The sequence below is a fragment of the Rhopilema esculentum genome, chromosome 19 (genome assembly GCF_057945365.1).
Source record: "Rhopilema esculentum isolate cy_ngs chromosome 19, ASM5794536v1, whole genome shotgun sequence".
Taxonomy (NCBI): domain Eukaryota; kingdom Metazoa; phylum Cnidaria; class Scyphozoa; order Rhizostomeae; family Rhizostomatidae; genus Rhopilema; species Rhopilema esculentum.
In genome coordinates this window covers 1902738-1919755 of record NC_142833.1, presented here as the reverse complement: position 1 = coordinate 1919755, position 17018 = coordinate 1902738, and the positions used below count along the sequence as shown (strand labels likewise).

At 35.9% G+C, this 17018-nt stretch overlaps 2 protein-coding genes across 3 annotated transcripts; both read right to left on the bottom strand.

Annotated features, from left to right (window-relative positions):
- Positions 1–6134: 6134 nt before the first annotated feature.
- LOC135688321 (uncharacterized) lies at positions 6135–8824 on the bottom strand. The gene is made up of 4 exons (XM_089114187.1): positions 8788–8824; positions 8423–8524; positions 8038–8108; positions 6135–7789 (listed from the first exon to the last, which is right to left on the bottom strand). The coding sequence occupies exons 1-4, from the start codon at positions 8822–8824 to the stop codon at positions 7139–7141; spliced, it is 861 nt and encodes a 286-aa protein (XP_088970313.1). The 3' UTR covers positions 6135–7138.
- Positions 8825–14494: 5670 nt separating this feature from the next.
- LOC135688159 (uncharacterized) lies at positions 14495–16111 on the bottom strand. 2 transcript variants are annotated; one of them, XM_089114106.1, is made up of 3 exons: positions 15942–16111; positions 15556–15626; positions 14495–15322 (listed from the first exon to the last, which is right to left on the bottom strand). In XM_089114106.1, the coding sequence occupies exons 2-3, from the start codon at positions 15556–15558 to the stop codon at positions 14672–14674; spliced, it is 654 nt and encodes a 217-aa protein (XP_088970232.1). In that variant the 5' UTR covers positions 15559–15626; positions 15942–16111; the 3' UTR covers positions 14495–14671. The 2 variants fall into 2 exon arrangements, with proteins under 2 accessions (XP_088970232.1, XP_088970233.1); XM_089114107.1 differs by lacking the exon at positions 15942–16111 and having other exon boundaries at positions 15556–15761.
- Between the last annotated feature and the right edge of the window lie 907 nt (positions 16112–17018).

Here is a 17018-nt window from a genome sequence, read left to right as displayed (position 1 = left end):
ATGATATCCTTATCCTTCTTGAACATCAGAAGTAGTAATTAATTAAGTTAATAATAAGTCATGAATGGTAAAGAATATCTATAGATGCTGAGAGAAGAACATAAAAAAACAAGATAATTTCAGACATCACTTGCACTCATCCACACATATTTTGATTTACAATTATAAAGCCATCTAAAATCAATTGCAGAAATTTTAAAAACTAACTTCCATCACACCTTTTCTTTGCATGGGAAAAACCCAAAAGTTGATGTTTCTGGTGTCATAAACATTTATTTCGTTTTAACAGTTTTTAAGTAGTTTTTTGTTTCTGGATTTTAAGACGCTCAAAGCTTCAACTTGAAGGCTCGTCGACTTTTGATCTACGCTGATCTGAAGAATCCAACAACAGCTTGTGCAACAATCTTGTACCCCTGTCGTGCTGATTTTTTCTTCAGTTCAAATTTGCTCTTCGATTCATCCATTTCATCAACGACGTACTGTCTCCCATGATCATCCCCAATTCTTGATCGCACGTCATCCTCGATTTCTACCTCTGATAGATAATCAAATTTTTCTCTGAATGACGATAGCCTCGAACCCATTACTGAAAACGAGTCTTCAAATTCCATCTGTGTTACAATCGTCAAGTCGAGATCAGTCTCTTTTTCATCTTCAAATTCTGAGTTTGTTTCGCATTCGTCGTTATAATCCAAATCCGATATTGCGATTGACTCGAAATCGGATCCCCGCGATAAATCTGATCCACAATCGGATTCTACATCACAAAAATCGATGGAAGAGCATTCTGATTCGAAATCCGATAGTACAGAGACGATTGTCAAATCTGATTCTGGATCTGGGAAAAAATCAGACGTAGACTCGAATTCACAAGAATCTTTCTCAATCTGTCCTTGGTTGATCATGGTTAGGTCGTGGACCAGTGAATCGGATGTTACAGCATTGGTCGCGGAAAATATGTTGTAGCTTTTCGGCGCCTGAAAAAAGAATGAAAATCATAATCAGAATCATTTCAGTTTGCGTGTGTTTCTTCATTTAGAATAAGGATTCAATTACCAGGATGTGTGCATTATAAGAATCAAAGACAAACTCTACTTCATTGAGAAAGTATTGAGAAAAGAGTTCAGTAGAAATTGATCGAAAAAAGCAAACAATTGAAATGATAATGTAAACAATTGAATAACAAAATATTGAAGGGAATGAATGGATTAAAATAATCACTAACCATCTTTGTCTGGCATCCTCTTGGTGTCGATGTTGCAAATGGTTGGGAAATAACCAGACAAGGCTTGATATCTGAAAGGAAAGATTTGAAAGCTACTTTTAGAAGAATTTACTAGGCGTGAAAGCACTTTTATCAATTTCTTTGAGTTACAAAGATGTCAGTCCTCGTTTTTCATTCTTTATAAATCTTCCTTTAAATTATTTTCAGTTAGCGTAAATAACAAAACGAGATTACAAATGCGTCAGTACAGTGATCACATATTTAAGTATCATCACATAGCAATTCTAATAATTCTAAAACCCATGATTTTATAATCAATTTTTTTTAACACTTTTGCTTCAAAACACCAATAATTATTCTCAATAATTCACTCTCACCTGCAACTTTGTTGGTTCTTTTTGACCTTGTAGAAGAATTCAGTCTTTGCTTGTTCTTCCAATTTCTTGTCAACGAACGCTTTGTGCTTCTTGCTGTGTATTCTAAAAAGCAATTTCAAACATAGAAACAAATTTAACTTACTTTTTAGGATCATCAAATTTAAAAGTAAAAAAAAGTAAAATCTTTAAGAACTCACCATCTTCAACACTGCATTTGGAAAAACAAATTCCCATCTTGATTTCGATTGACGATCACAAGATGGCAGACGTCTCTAACAATGAATGTTAAAATGATTTCCCAAGATTTGAAAAATGAAAACTTAGCTTTCCTTTCGAAGATAAAAGCAGCCAGTATTACCTCAGATGCTGAATCGATCTGAAAATCTACTTCAATATCCGACGCTTCGCCTTTTATACCCTAAGAGCGTTACCAATAAATTTGACGTCACAATCTCAGAAATGATCGCTGACGTAATAATTGAAAACTTGTATAGTAAAAAGAGATGTGTAGCAAATTAAGAAATTTGCAGTAAAAGCAAATTTGAATTAATTTTACATTACCAGAAACAACTTTACGAGACGATGTTTTGAAAAACAAAAGCGGCGCGGTGCTTCAAGGCAAAGTAGCCAGAATTACGATAAGTAGAATCAGAGACTTCTAATTTCCAAGATGGCAAGAGTGAAAACTGTTTTTCTGAACATGCTTTAACGAGCGTTTTTCCAGAAAAATGGAAATTTACAAGGAGAAAAAGGGAGAGATGGTTTTTTTAGGAAGTTGGTTATTGGTAATAAAGACAATGAAACTTCTCAAAAAGTTATTGCAAGTCGATACAGCATTGAGAGAGAAGGTAAGGACAAAGAGTGTAGGAATCTTTTTCTCCAGAGAAGTGCAGTTTCCTGGAAAAATTATTTTGGGAAGAAGATTTTGAGATGTTGTGTGTAGTTGCTGAAATATAAAAAAAACGGGCTTCCAGTATAATAACAAACAGCAGCTTTGACACCTCAAGGGGATCTGTTATTGAAGGTCTTGGATAATAAGTCTTTTTACAGTCTTTGCTCTTCAATTAATTTTATTATCGCAAGGCCTCTTGAAAACCAGCTTTTGTTAAAAGACAGCCCTACTTAAAAGAAGAGAATATGAAGATATTAAATCTATGTAGTTGTCTGGTTTAAGTTTGAGCGAAAAGCTTTTTTATTTCTTTAGATTTTAAAGTTAGAGCATTGAGTAGGTTGTAAACATTGACAATAAATTTTTACAGCTTAATTTAGTTAATGGCTTTTTACTTTGAACCTGTCTAATTAATATTTCATCGGAGGGCTTTTGTTAGTTATCGCATGTACGGATTAAATCTTCATAGTTAGAAATCTTTATTTTCTTAAAACTAATAGACAAGATTTCACTTATGTGAAACATGTTAAATGTTATCGTAGGAGATAAGGCTCCGTAAGGGCAAGACTTCAAATGAGTTTTGCGAAGATGTTGTTGGCACTCGAGTAAATTCTTGTAGAATATTTAAGAGTAACACAGATCAAAGAGCAGGTGCGTTGCAATGAAACTGAAGCACGGAGCAAAAGGACTGTTAAAGTATTGACTTAAACAGTCAGTAGAACAACAAAAGTCTTGGTGAATGGGGAGAAAGAACAATTGTTTTTCTACATGACTACAACCAACTGACGCTGGAAGAAGTGACGGATTGCCATATCTTGGTCTAATACAAAGTGATAGAGGGGTATTCGAAGCAGTTGGAAAACCAGTGTTAGTGAAACAAGACTGAACGTGTATTTTCCATGCGAGGAGAATGCCAAGAGAGGTGAGAAAAGTGTTGACAAAGCTACTTTCGTAAGGAATATCGTGTTCAAAGGTATTCCTATTTCAGAAATAACAGACAATAACAATCTCAGAAGTAAGTTATTAATATTTTGTCAGTTTAATTTATCCTTCAGCTTAAGGGGGTGTCCCTTTAGTTTGAAAAGGTACTCTCTAGAAGGGATGCTCCTGTTTTAGAGTGCCGAGCGATGCCGCTGATATAGAGAAGGGGCAATGCCCCTGTTATAAAGAGCTGTTTCAGCGTCAATATTGATATACTTAAAATCGAGGGATGTTGTTGGTTGTGAAAAGATACATGCTAAAACCATCAAAATAGAGTGACGGAAAAAGAAATCAGTGTGCATAATTTTTATCCAAGAAAACTATAGATTTGGGTGGGCGGTGAAGTGCTAGTGCTTGTTAATGCTGAAAATTAGTCAATGTAAACTTTTGCTATTTATTTGTTATTGTTTCTAGCAACATTTTCTGCAAGAGCCCCTATATTTTGAAAGCAATATACCTTTGATTCACGTTATTCTAGAATGTGATGATAAAAAAACGCAGACTACAATTACACGTGCAATTAGAAGTGCAGTGCTATGAAAAGAACTACATTTTAGAGTTCTTCTTTCTCAATTTTAGGCGATGTTTATGCTCCGTGTTCTATTATGTTAAAAGCTTCATGCATAAAGAGATTATCACCACGCTAGTGAAGTCCAGTGGCGAATCTAAGAGGGGGGAGCTGCCTTTCCTCGACGTGTTGAAGCGAGTCTGTTGCCCCTTTTTGGAAATTCTGCGCCCCTTTTGAAGAATGAGAATCAGGTGGAAAAGTTTCTGAGACCGATAGGTTAAATTGTTTCAAGGATTACTTTAAAGTTATGTTGTTTATTCCGAAAATGGATCTGAAATTATTGTATACAGCTTACTCTCGTCATCAATTTTCGAAAATTTTCCAGCGCCCCCACTACCAACTGCCCCTCCTTCAAGTTTGCTTTGGATCCGCCCTTGGTCAAGTCAACAATGTATCCTCACAGCTCTACATTAGAAAAAAGACCAAAATCATTTTTTTTCTTACTATTCAGTCAAGTTTCCTTGCTTTTTTATATGAATCCAAAAATATTTTAATAATCTGGATTTAAATCGTTCATTCGCGGCCAGACCTGTTGGGACTTCTCGACAAGAAAAGGAAAACATGGCGTCGCACAAATACTTCCTGTTTGTGAAGAAGAGGATAGTTTTGTTATAATCAATTTGCCATGCAACACATAAAAAATAATTGTTACACAAAAAACCAGTTACATGAAAATTATGTTCAAGTAAAAAAAATCTTGCAGCGAACTTATTTTGAACTTACAGAGAGAAGTTTTCGTCATGCGTGGAGCAATCTGCGTTTTGCAGTCCCTTGAATTTTCCCTCGATATGCAAAGACTGATATCGGCCTTAGAATACACCATGTTCGGCATTAAATTCATTGTAAAATGTATTTTGCTACTACAAAAATCAAAACAAACGTTCATTTACTTGCTGTGCACCTTCAGAATTGAATTTCACCATAACAAGCTTGGTAATGACAAAGGAATGGATGCACTTACGTTTTGGTGCGATTGTACAATACGCACTTTTTCACAATGAAATGTTTAATCACTGGAGGTTGGGAAGACAAAACCTGGGGGCCACATGACAACAAAGGATAGTATCAAGTCTATTGATCCTGTTTGTTGATCAGAACAGAGTAGAGCCTAGGCATATTAGTGGGAACGCAAGTTGAAGTGTGAATTTTTCTACGCAGCCTAGGGCCATCCAAATTTTGGGAGTGCAAAAGTAGAAAGAAGTGTTTATTGAACAAAAATATTACATTATTGCAATTACAAAAATGTGGTATTATCAAAGTTTGTGACAACGGACAAGTCCAGCTATCAAACAGCAAGGGAATACGATATCCTGGAACATTGAAGAGTGAGCTCAGCTACAGATAGATTCAATATCGAATGTTGTTCCAAAGCATCAAAAACTCAACATTTCAGAAGTACACAACTCTAACAGCAGTTTTACAAAATGGTTCTTTGCTGTCAATCCTCGTATTATTTACAGCGCTAGCAGAGTTCTTCCATCCATTCTTAAGGATTCTATTCCTAACACCCAAAAGAGTTCCAAAGTTTATCAATTGTCGTGCCAGTCTTTTTGTGGCTACGTAGGACGCACAACCAAAAGATTGGGGGGAGAGGGAGGATAAAACAACATGTTCCTTCCAACATAAGAAACAAAACTGCTCCTTCAAGAGAACAAGCTATTCTGCCATCGGATAACATCTTTTAGACAACCCACATCGTGCCAAAGAATATAATGACGACTTTTTGAGACATTTGTCAGAGCCAAGTGAATTTTCTACACAGCTGTTTTGGAATCGACTTACATACAAACGGAAAAGGCCACTATTGTGTAGACCGAAGGAGTTCGTTTTCTCTCTTGGAATTTATTGATAATTTTCCTTACTGCTTTGGCAACTATACCGGTCATTTGCTCGCGTTATTCTGATTGGCCTATTTCCATCAACAACTGGGTATATATTTCCTATCGTGTTCTTTCGGAAACTTATTCGGATACTACGTAGATGAAAATGTTTGCCTTTTAGAATGGTGCAAATGTTTGCTTTTTAAGAGACCATTTTCTACCAGCACTGTTGTAAATGTTTTGCAGCACTGCGAATCTATATCAACAATAGAAGTTTCAAACAGAAGCAAACGTGACTAGAAATATTTTTGTCTTTTTGCAAATTTTGCCTTAAGTAACATTTTTGCAATCCACATTCGATTAGGGGGACATTTCAAAACCAAAGCAACCTGGTGTGAAAATTTCTTTCCATGAAAAACTTTTTTTTTATGTAACAGAAAAATTTGTGAGTTTTACAGAGAATAGAGGCTTGTTTAGACATAAAACGAGCGACCATTTAACAAGATATTTGGAGAAAAGGAAAATATTCGTTTTCTTTTTTGCCGTTTTTAAGATGCAATTGGACTCTCTCCTCTTCCAAAAGAGCGATGACAACTGGCTAGTCGACCAAAATTATTGGAAAGGAAAATAATTATGAAACTATGACGTGCTATGGTATCCGCTCATCAATTTTCAATTTTTCTTTTGCTTAGCGATCGTGTTTGCGATGTGGAATAGCTTTCACTGTTACGTTGAAAAGGACTTAGAAATGGAATCGAACGTTCTGGGACGTGGATCTCGTGTTCATACGACAAAATGTTAAAAACTCTTGCTCCATGTAAACGCAGAGCTTAGGATGTAAGTAATAATCCGGGGGGGAGGGGGGCATTGACAGGCTCATACTGCCCATTCTGTTTTTTGCATAAAGAGACCATAAGGCTTTATCTGATATTGTATGACTAATATTAAAATGATATCCTTATCCTTCTTGAACATCAGAAATAGTAATTAATTGAGTTGATAATAAGTCATGAATTGTAAAGAATATCTAAACATGGTGACAGAAGGACACAAACAAAATCCAACAAATTTCAGATATCACTTGCACTCATCCACACATATTTTAATTTACAATTATAAAGCCGTCTAAAATCAACTACAGAAATTTTAAAAACTGATTTCCATCACACCTTTTCTTTGCATGAGAGAAACCCAAAAGGTTGATGTTTCTGGTGTCATAAACATGTATTTCGTTTTAACAGTTTTTAAGTAACGTTTTGTTTCTGGATTTCAAGGCGCTCAAAGCTTCAACTTGAAGGCTCGTCGACTTTTGATCCACGCTGATCTGAAGAATCCAACAACAGCTTGTGCAACCATCTTGTACCTCTGTTGTGCTGATTTTTGCTTCAGTTCAAATTTTCTCTTCGATTCATCCATTTCATCAACGACGTACTGTCTCCCATGATCATCCCCAACTCTTGATCGCATCTCGTCCTCGATTTCTACCTCTGATAGATAATCAAATTCTTCTCTGAATGACGTTAGCCTCGAGCCCATTACTGAAAACGAGTCTTCAAATTCCATCTGTGTTACAATCGTCAAGTCGAGATCAGTCTCTTCTTCATCTTCAAATTCTGAGTTTGTTTCGCATTCGTCGTTATAATCCGAATCCGATATTGCGATTGACTCGAAATCGGATCCCCACGATGAATCTGATCCACAATCGGATTCTACATCACAAAAATCGATGGAAGAGCATTCTGATTCGAAATCCGATAGTACAGAGACGATTGTCAAATCTGATTCTGGATCTGGGAAAAAATCAGACGTAGACTCGAATTCACAAGAATCTTTCTCAATCTGTCCTTGGTTGATCATGGTTAGGTCCTGGACCAGTGAATCGGATGTTACAGCATTGGTGGCTGAAAATATGTTGTAGCTTTTCGGCACCTGAAAAAAGAATGAAAATCATAATCAGAATCAATTCAGTTTCTGTCTGCTATTTCATTTAGGATAAGGATTCAATTACCAGGATGTGTGCATTATAAGAATCAAAGACAAACTCTACTTCATTGAGAAAACATTGAGAAAAGAGTTCAGTAGAAAGTGATCGAAAAAAGCAAACAATTGAAATGAGAATGTAAACAATTGAATAACAAAATATTGAAGGGAATGAATGGATTGAAATAATTACTTACTATCTTTGTTTGGCATCCTCTTGGTGTCGATGTCGCAAATGGTTTGGAAATATTGAGACAAGGCTTGATATCTGAAAGGAAAGATTTGAAAGCTACTTTTAGCAGAATTTACTAGGCATGTAGGCACTTTTATCAATTTCTTTGAGTTACAAAGATGTCAGTCCTTGTTAACCATTCTTTATAAATCTTCCTTTAAATGATTTTCAGTCAGCGTATAAAACAAAACGAGATTACAAATACGTAAGTACTCGTCAGTACAGTGATCACATATTTAAGTATCATCATATAGCCATTCTAATAATTTTACAAACCATGATTTGATAATCTATTTTTTAACACTTTTGCTTCAGAACCCCAATAATTATTTTCAATACTTCATTCTCACCTGCAACTGTGTTCGTTCTGTTTGATCTTGTAGAAGAATTCAGTCTTTGCTTATTTTTCCAATTTCTTGTCAATGAACGCTTTGTGCATTTTGCTGTGTATTCTAAAAAGCAATTTCAAACATAGAAACAAATTTAATTTACTTTTTAGTATCGTCAAAATTATTTTTTATTTTGCTTTGTTTTAATTTTTTTGGCTCCTTGTTGAAAAGACATCTATAAAGACATTCAAGAAAATATTCTTAGCATTATGGGATGCTATTTCAAAGAAGCTTAAAAATTTAGAAAACGCTTAAAGATCATACTTTTGTAAAGATAACAATAACTTCCAGCAAAAACATGGAAAGTAAAAGCTTTAAGAACTCACCATCTTCAACACTGCATTTGGAAAAACAAATTCCCATCTTGATTTCGATTGGCGATCACAAGATGGCAGACGTTTCTTACAATGAATGTTTAAATGATTTCCAAAGGTTTGGAAAATGAAAACTTAGCTTTCCTTTCGAAGATAACAGCAGCCAATGTTACCTGAGATGCTGAATCGATCTGAAATTCTGCTTTAATAACCGATGAATCGCCTTTTATATACAAAGAGCATAACCAATAAATTTGACGTCACAATCTCAGATATGATCGCTGACGCAACAATTGAAAACTTGCATAGTAAAAAGAGATGTGTAGCAAATTAAGAAATTTGCAGTGAAAGCAAATTTGAATGAACATTACATTACCAGAAACAACTTAACGAGACGATGCTTTGAAAAACACAAGCGGTACGGTGCTTCAAGGCAAAGTAGCCAGAATTACGATGAGTAGAATCAGAAACTTCTAATTTCCAAGATGGCAAGAGTGAAAACTGTTTTTCTGAACATGCTTGAACAAATGCTTTTCCAGAAAAATGGAAATTTACAAGGAGAAAAAGGGAGATATGGTTTTTTTAGGAAGTTGGTTATTTGTAATAAAGACAATGAAACTTCTCAATAAGTTATTGCAAGTCGATACAGCATTGAGAGAGAAGATAAGGACAAAGAGTGTAGGAATCTTTTTCCAGAGAAGTGAAGTTGCCTAAAGAAATATTTTTGAGAAGAAGATTATAAGATGTTGTGGGTAGTTGCTTAAATATCAATAAACGGGCTGTCAGTATGATAACAAACAGCAGCTTTGACACCTCAAAGGGATTCTGTTATTGAAGGTCTTGGATAATAAGTTTTTTACAGTCTTTGCCCTTGCAATTAATATTTCTATCGCAAGGCCTCTTGAAAACCAGCTTGTGTTAGAAGACAGCCCTAGAAGACAGAAAAGAAGAGAATATGAAGATAATAAATATATGTAGTTGTCTGGTTGGAGTTCGAATGAAAAACATGTTCATTTCTTTAGATTTTAAAGTTCGAGCATTTAATAGGTTGTAGACATTGACAATAAAGTTTTACAGCTTAATTTAGTTGATGGTTTTTCAATTTAACCCGTCTAATTAATATTTATTTCATTTGAGGGCTTTTGTTAGATATCTCATGTGCGGATTAATTCTTCATAGTTCTTCTAAGTAGTAAAAGTAAAAGATCTTTATCTTTTCAAAACTGACAGACAAGAATTCACTTATGTGAAACATGTTAAATGATATCATAGGAGATAAGGATCCGTAAGGGCAAGACTTCAAATGAGTTTTGCGAAGATGTTGTTGGCACTCGAGTTGCTTCTTGTAGAATATTTAAGAGTAACACAGATCAAAGAGCAGGTGCGTTACAGTGGAAATGAAGCACGGAGCAAAAGGACTGTTAAAGTATTTACTTAAACAGTCAGTAGAACAACAAAAGTCTTGGTGAATGGGGAGAAAGAACAATTGTTTTTCTACATGACTACAACCAACTGACGCTGGAAGAAGTGACGAATTGCCATATCTTGGTCTAATACAAAGTGATAGAGGGGTATTCGAAGCAGTTGTAAAACCAGTGTTAGTGAAACAAGACTGAACTTGTATTTTCCATTCGAGGAGAATGCCAAGAGAGGTGAAAAAGTGTTGACAAAGCTGCTTTCGTAAGGAATATCGTGTTCAAAGGTATTCCTACTTCAGAAACAACAGTCTTCTAAGTAAGTTATTAATGTTTTTGTCAGTATAATGCAACCTTGAGCTTAAGGAGGTGCCCCTTTAGTTTGAAAAGGTGCTCTCTAGAAGCGATGCCCCTGCTTTAGAGTGCGGAGCGATGCCGCTGATATAAAGAAGGGGCGATGCCTCTGTTATAAAGAGCTGTTTCAGCGTCAATGTCTTATACCTGCGCAATATTGATATACTTAAAATCGATGCAGGTTGTTGGTTGTGAAAAGATGCATGCTAAAACCATCAAAATAGAGTGACGGATAAAGAAATCAGTGTGTATAATATTTTATATAAGAAAACTATAGATTCGAGTGGGCGGTCTAGTACTAGTGCTTGTTAATGCTGAAAATTAGTCGGTATAGATTTTTGCTATTGTTTCTAATTGCTTTTAGCAACATTATGTGCAAGAGCCCCTATATTTTGAAAGCAATATACCACTGATTCACGTTATTCTTTTTGTATTTGTTGCTACCCAGCATCCGAAGGTAGTTTTTAGGACACTGAGAAGCTATGCTTATCGAGCAGTGTCCTGGTCCTTCCTCTCCATGCGACCACACCTCGTGATTCCCACGCCTGGAATTACAGAGAACTGGCGACTCTCCCCACTTTGGGTGAAAGTTTGGTTATGCCAGGGACTCGAACCACGGACCCTTGGGTCTGTAGTCAGCGCCTCTAACAACTGAGCCATCCTCGCACTTGAACGTTATTCTAGCAACATAATGTGCAAGAGCCATATACCTCTGAGTCACGTTATTCTACAATATGATGATAAAAGAACGCAGACTACAACTACATGCAGGAGTGCAGTGTTATGAAAAGAACTACATTTTAGAGTTCTTCTTTCTTTCTTTAGGCCAATTTTATTTAAAGGGTTCTTTTACGTTAAAAGTTTCATACATAAAGAGATAATCACCACGCTAGTAAAGTCAACAATGTATCCTCTCAGCTCTACATTAGAAAAAGGACCAAAAGCCTCTTTTTCTTACTATTCAGTCAAGTTCTCTTGCTTTCTTTATATGAATCCAAAAATCTTTCGAATAAATCTGGATTTAAATCGTTCATTCGCGAAAACATGGCGTCGCACAAATACTTCCTGTTCGTGAAGAAGAGGATAGTTTTGTCATAATCAATTTGCCATGCAACAAAAAAAACCAGTTGCATAAAAATTATGTTCAAGTCAAAAAAATCTTGCAGGGAACTTATTTTGAACTTACAGAGAGAAGCTTTTGCCATTCGTGGAGCAATCTGCGCTTTGCAGTCCCTTGAATCTTCCCTCGGAATGCACATTGGCTTCAGAATACACCATGCTCGGCATTAAATTCATTTTACAATGTATTTTAGCTACTACAAAAATCAAAACAAATGTTCATTTACTTGCTGTGAACCTTCAGAATTGAATTTCACAATAACAAGCTTGATAATGACAAAGGAATGGGTGTACTTATGTTTTGGTGCGATTGTACAATACGCACTTTTTCACAATGAAATGTTTAATCACTGGAGGGTTGGAAGACAAAACCTGGGGGCCACATGACAACAAAGGATAGTATCAAGTCTATTGATCCTGTTTGTTGATCAGAACAGAGTAGAGCCTAGGCATATTAGTGTGATCACAAGTTGAAGTGTGAATTTTTCTACGCAACCAAGGGCCATCCAAATTTTGGGAGTGCAAAAGTAGAAAGAAGTGTTTTTTGAACAAAGAGATTACATTATTTCAATAACAAAAATGTGGTATTATCAAAGTTTTGTGACAACGGACAAGTCCAGCTATCAAACAGCAAGGGAATACGATATCCTGGAACATTGAAGAGTGAGCTCAGCTACAGATAGTTTCAATATCGAATGTTATTCCAAAGCATTAAAAACTCAATTTTTCAGAAGTACACGACCCTAACAGCAGTTTTACAAAATGGTTCTTTGCTGTCAATCCTCCTATTATTTACAGCGCTAGCAGAGTTCTTCCATCCATTCTTAAGGATTGTGTTCCTAACACCCAAAAGAGTTCCAAAGTTTATCAATTGTCGTGCCAGTCTTTCTGTGGCTACGTAGGACGCACAACCGAAAGAATTGGGGGAGAGGGAGGACAAAACAACATGTTCCTTCCAACATAAGAAACAAAACTGCTCCTTCAAGAGAACAGGCTATTCTGCCATCGGACAACATCTTTTAGACAACCCACGTCGTGCCAAAGACTATAATGAAGACTTTTTCAGATATTTGTCAGAGCCAGGTCATTTTTCAATATAGCTGTTTTGGGATCGATCTAAATACAAACAGAAAAGGCCACTACTGTGTAGACCCAGGGGCGCCTACACCGGGGGGGGGGGCTGGAGGGGCAGCTGCCCTCTTCGAAGAGGGGCAGAGGGGGCAGGAAGTGCCCTGAAATGTAAGAAAATATTACAGAATCTAATTGATTATTGATGATCACTTTGACCGCACTCGTTATGTTAATTTCTATTAGAAAATATTAGAAAAATGATAAAACCAGCACAAAAACACAAAGGTTGAAAAGGCTGCCTGTAGCAAGGTGGGTAAAAAAGGGAGAGCGGCAAAGATAATAGTAGATAAACAAGAGACCTGTTCCCTGAAAAGTACTCCAGAAACCAAAGATGGATAAAACAGTATTTGCTATCATCGATGGTAGAAAAACTCAGCTGTATGGTCGTCACATATGCATGTTAACATTTTGTTATGTTACTCCACCCTCCTTCCTTAAATAGGAACACTCGATCATGTTAGTAGAAAAATTCTACGATTTGCCCTCAGCACCAACACTGCCCCTCCTGCCCTAATCTTGTGCAGGCGTCCCTGGACCGAAGGAGTTCGTTTTCTCTCTAAGACTTTATCGATAATTTTCCTATAAGCACCCGGTACTGCTTTGGCAACTATACCGGTCTTCTGCTTGCGTTTTTCTGATTGGCCTATTTCCATTCACAACTGGGTATATATTTTCTATCCTGTTCTTTCAGAAACATATTCTGATCAATCAATCAATCAATCAAAATCTTTATTAATGTGTCACAAAATATTTAGCTTACAAGCTAATTGGGGAAACTGATACTACTTAGATGAAAATGTTTGCTTTTTCCAAAGCCATTTTCTACCAGCACTGTTGTAAATGTTTTGCAGCACTGCGAATCTATATCAACAATAGAAGTTTCAAACAGAAGCAAGCATGACTAGAAATATTTTTGCCTTTTTGCAAATTTTGCCTTAAGTAACATTTTTGCAATCCACATTCGATTAGGGGCACATTGCAAAACCAAAGCAACCTTGTGAAATTTTCTTTCCACAAAAGACTTGTTTTTTATGTAAAAGGAAAATTTGTGAATTTTACATAGAATAGAGCCTTGTTTAGACATAAAACGAGCGACCATTTAACAAGATATTCTAGGAAAAGGCAAATATTCGTTTTCTTTTTTGCCGTCTTTAAGATACAATTGGACTCTCTCCTCTTCCAAAAGAGCGATGACAACTGGCTATTCGACCAAAATTATTGGAAAGGAAAATAATTATGAAACTTTGATGTGCTATGGTATCCGCCCATTAATTTTCTATTTTTACTTTGCTTAGCGATCGTGTTTGCGATGTGGAATAGCTTTCACTGTTACGTTGAAAAGGACTTAGAAATGGAATCGAACGTTCTGGGACGTGGATCTCGTGTTCATACGACAAAATGTTAAAAACTCTTGCTCCATGTAAACGCTGAGCTTAGGATATAAGTAATAATCCGGGGGGGGGGGGGAGGGGGACATTGACAGGCTCATATTGCCCATTCTGTCTTTCTTCATAAAAAGACCATAAGGCTTTATCTGATATTGTATGACTAATATCAAAATGATATCCTTATCCTTTTCGAACATTAGAAATAGTAATTTATTGAGTTAATAATAAGTCATCAATGGTAAAGTATGTCAAAGAGAAAGACACAAACAAAAACCAACAAATTTCAGACATCTCTCGCACTCATCCACACGTATTTTAACTTACAATTATAAAGCCATCCAAAATCAACTACAGAAATTTTAAAAACTAATTTCCATCACACCTTTTCTTTGCATAGGAGAAACCAAAAGGAAGATGTTTCTGGTGTTATGAACATGTTTTATGTTTTAACAGTTTTTAAGCAACGTTTTGTTTCTGGATTTCAAGAAGTTCAAAGCTTCAACTTGAATGCTCGTCGACTTTTGATCCACGCTGATTTGAAGAATCCAACAACAGCTTGTGCAACCATCTTGTACCTCTGTCGTGCCGATTTTTGCTTCAGTTCAAATTTCCTCTTCGATTCATCCATTTCATCAACGACGTACTGTCTCCCATGATCATCCCCAATTCTTGATCGAACCTCGTCCTCGATTTCTACCTCTGATAGATAATCAAATTCTTCTCTGAATGACGATAGCCTCGAGCCCATTACTGAAAACGAGTCTTCAAATTCCATCTGTGTTACAATCGTCAAGTCGAGATCAGTCTCTTCTTCATCTTCAAATTCTGAGTTTCTTTCGCATTTGTCGTTATAATCCAAATCCGATATTGCGATTGACTCGAAACTTGATCCCCACGATGAATCTGATCCACAATCGGATTCTACATCAGAAAAATTAATGGAAGAGCAATCTGATTCAAAATCCGATAGTACAGAGACAATTGTCAAATCTGATTCTGGATCTGGGAAAAATTCAGAGGCAGATTCGAGTTCATAAGAATCTTCATCAATCTGTCCTTGGTTGATCATGGTTACGTCGTGGACCAGTGAATCGGATGTTACAGCATTGGTGGCTGAAAATATGTTGTAGCTTCTCGGCACCTGAAAAAAACAATGAAAATCATCATCAGATTCAATTCAGTTTGCGTCTGCCTCTTCATTTAGTATAAGGATTCAATTACCAGGATATGTGCAACATACATAAAAAACAAACTCTCCTTTATTTTAAAATTATTGATAACAAAGTACAGAAGTAAGAAATTGAGAATAAGAAATGAAAATATAAGCTTGCAGAAAACAAAATTTGACAAGAATAGTTTGAAAAAATCACTAACCATCTTTGTCTGGCATCCTCTTGGTGTCGATGTTGCAAATGGTTGGGAAATATCGAGACAAGGCTTGATATCTGAAAGGAAAGATTTGAAAGCTACTTTTAAAAGAATTTACTAGGCGTGAAAGCACTTTTATCAATTTCTTTGAGTTACAAAGATGTCAGTCCTTGTTATTCATTCTTTATACATCTTCCTTTAAATTATTTTCAGTTAGCGTTAATAACAAAGCGAGATTACAGATGCGTCACTACTCGTCAGTACAGTGATCACATATTTAAGTGTCATTACATAGCCATTCTAATAATTTTACAAACCATGAGTTGATAATCACTTTTTTTAACACTTTTGCTTCAGAACACCGATAATTATTTTCAATACTTCACTCTCACCTGCAACTGTGTTCGTTCTCTTTGACCTTGTAGAAGAATTCAGTCTTTGCTTATTCTTCCAATTTCTTGTCAACGAACGCTTTGTGCATTTTGCTGTGCATTCTAAAAAGCAATTTCAAACAAAGAAACAAATTTAACTTACTTTTTAGGATCGTCAAATTTACTTTGTATTTTGCTTTGTTTGAATTTATTTAGGCTTCCTGCTGAAAGGTTAACCAAAGAGACAGACAAAGAAATATTCTCAACATCGTTAGATCTTAGCATCATCAGTAGACGATATCATTTGGATCTTAAAAAAGCTTAGAGAATTAAAAAGCACTTACAAATCATACTTTTACAAATATAACAAAACTGTTAGCAACAACATGAAAAGTAAAAGCTTTAATAACTCACCATCTTCAACACTGCATTTTGAAAAACAAATTCCCATCTTGATTTCGATTGGCGTTCACAAGATGGCAGACGTCTCTAACAATGAATGTTGAAATGACTTCCCAAGGTTTGGAAAATAAAAACTTTGCTTTCCTTTCGAAGATAACAGCAGCCAGTATTACCTCAGATGCTGAATCGATCTGAAATTCTGCTTTAATAACCGATGAATCGCCTTTTATATACAAAGAGCGTAACCAATAAATTTGACGTCACAATCTCAGAAATGATCGCTGACGCAACAATTGAAAACTTGCATAGTAATAAGAGATGTGTAGAAAATTAAGAAATTCGCAGTGAAAGCAAATTTGAATTAATTTTACATTACCAGAAACAACTTGACGAGACGATGCTTTGAAAAACAAATGCGGTGCGGTGCTTCAAGGCAAAGTAGCCAGAATTACGATAGAATTAGAAACTTCTAATTTCCAAGATGGCAAGAGTGAAAACTGTTTTTGTGAGCATGCTTTAACGAGCGTTTTTCCAGAAAAATGGAAATTTACAAGGAGAAAAAGGGAGAGATGGTTTTTTTGGGAAGTTGGTTATTGGTAATAAAGACAATGAAACTTCTCAATAGGTTATTGCAAGTTGCTACAGCATTGAGAGAGAAGATAGGGACAAAGAGTGTAGGAATCTTTTTCTCCAGAG

What these genes read in the sequence shown, in the direction of transcription:
- LOC135688321 (XM_089114187.1), bottom strand. Translation starts at nt 8,824, where the DNA reads ATGGGAATTTGTTTTTCCAAATGCAGTGTTGAAGATG. An exon ending in CAAATGCAGTGTTGAAGATG is followed by an intron (nt 8,525 to 8,787) that starts GTGAGTTCTTAA and finishes ATTGCTTTTTAG; the next exon opens with AATACACAGCAAAATGCACA. An exon ending in GAGGATGCCAAACAAAGATA is followed by an intron (nt 7,790 to 8,037) that starts GTAAGTAATTAT and finishes TTCTTTTTTCAG; the next exon opens with GTGCCGAAAAGCTACAACAT.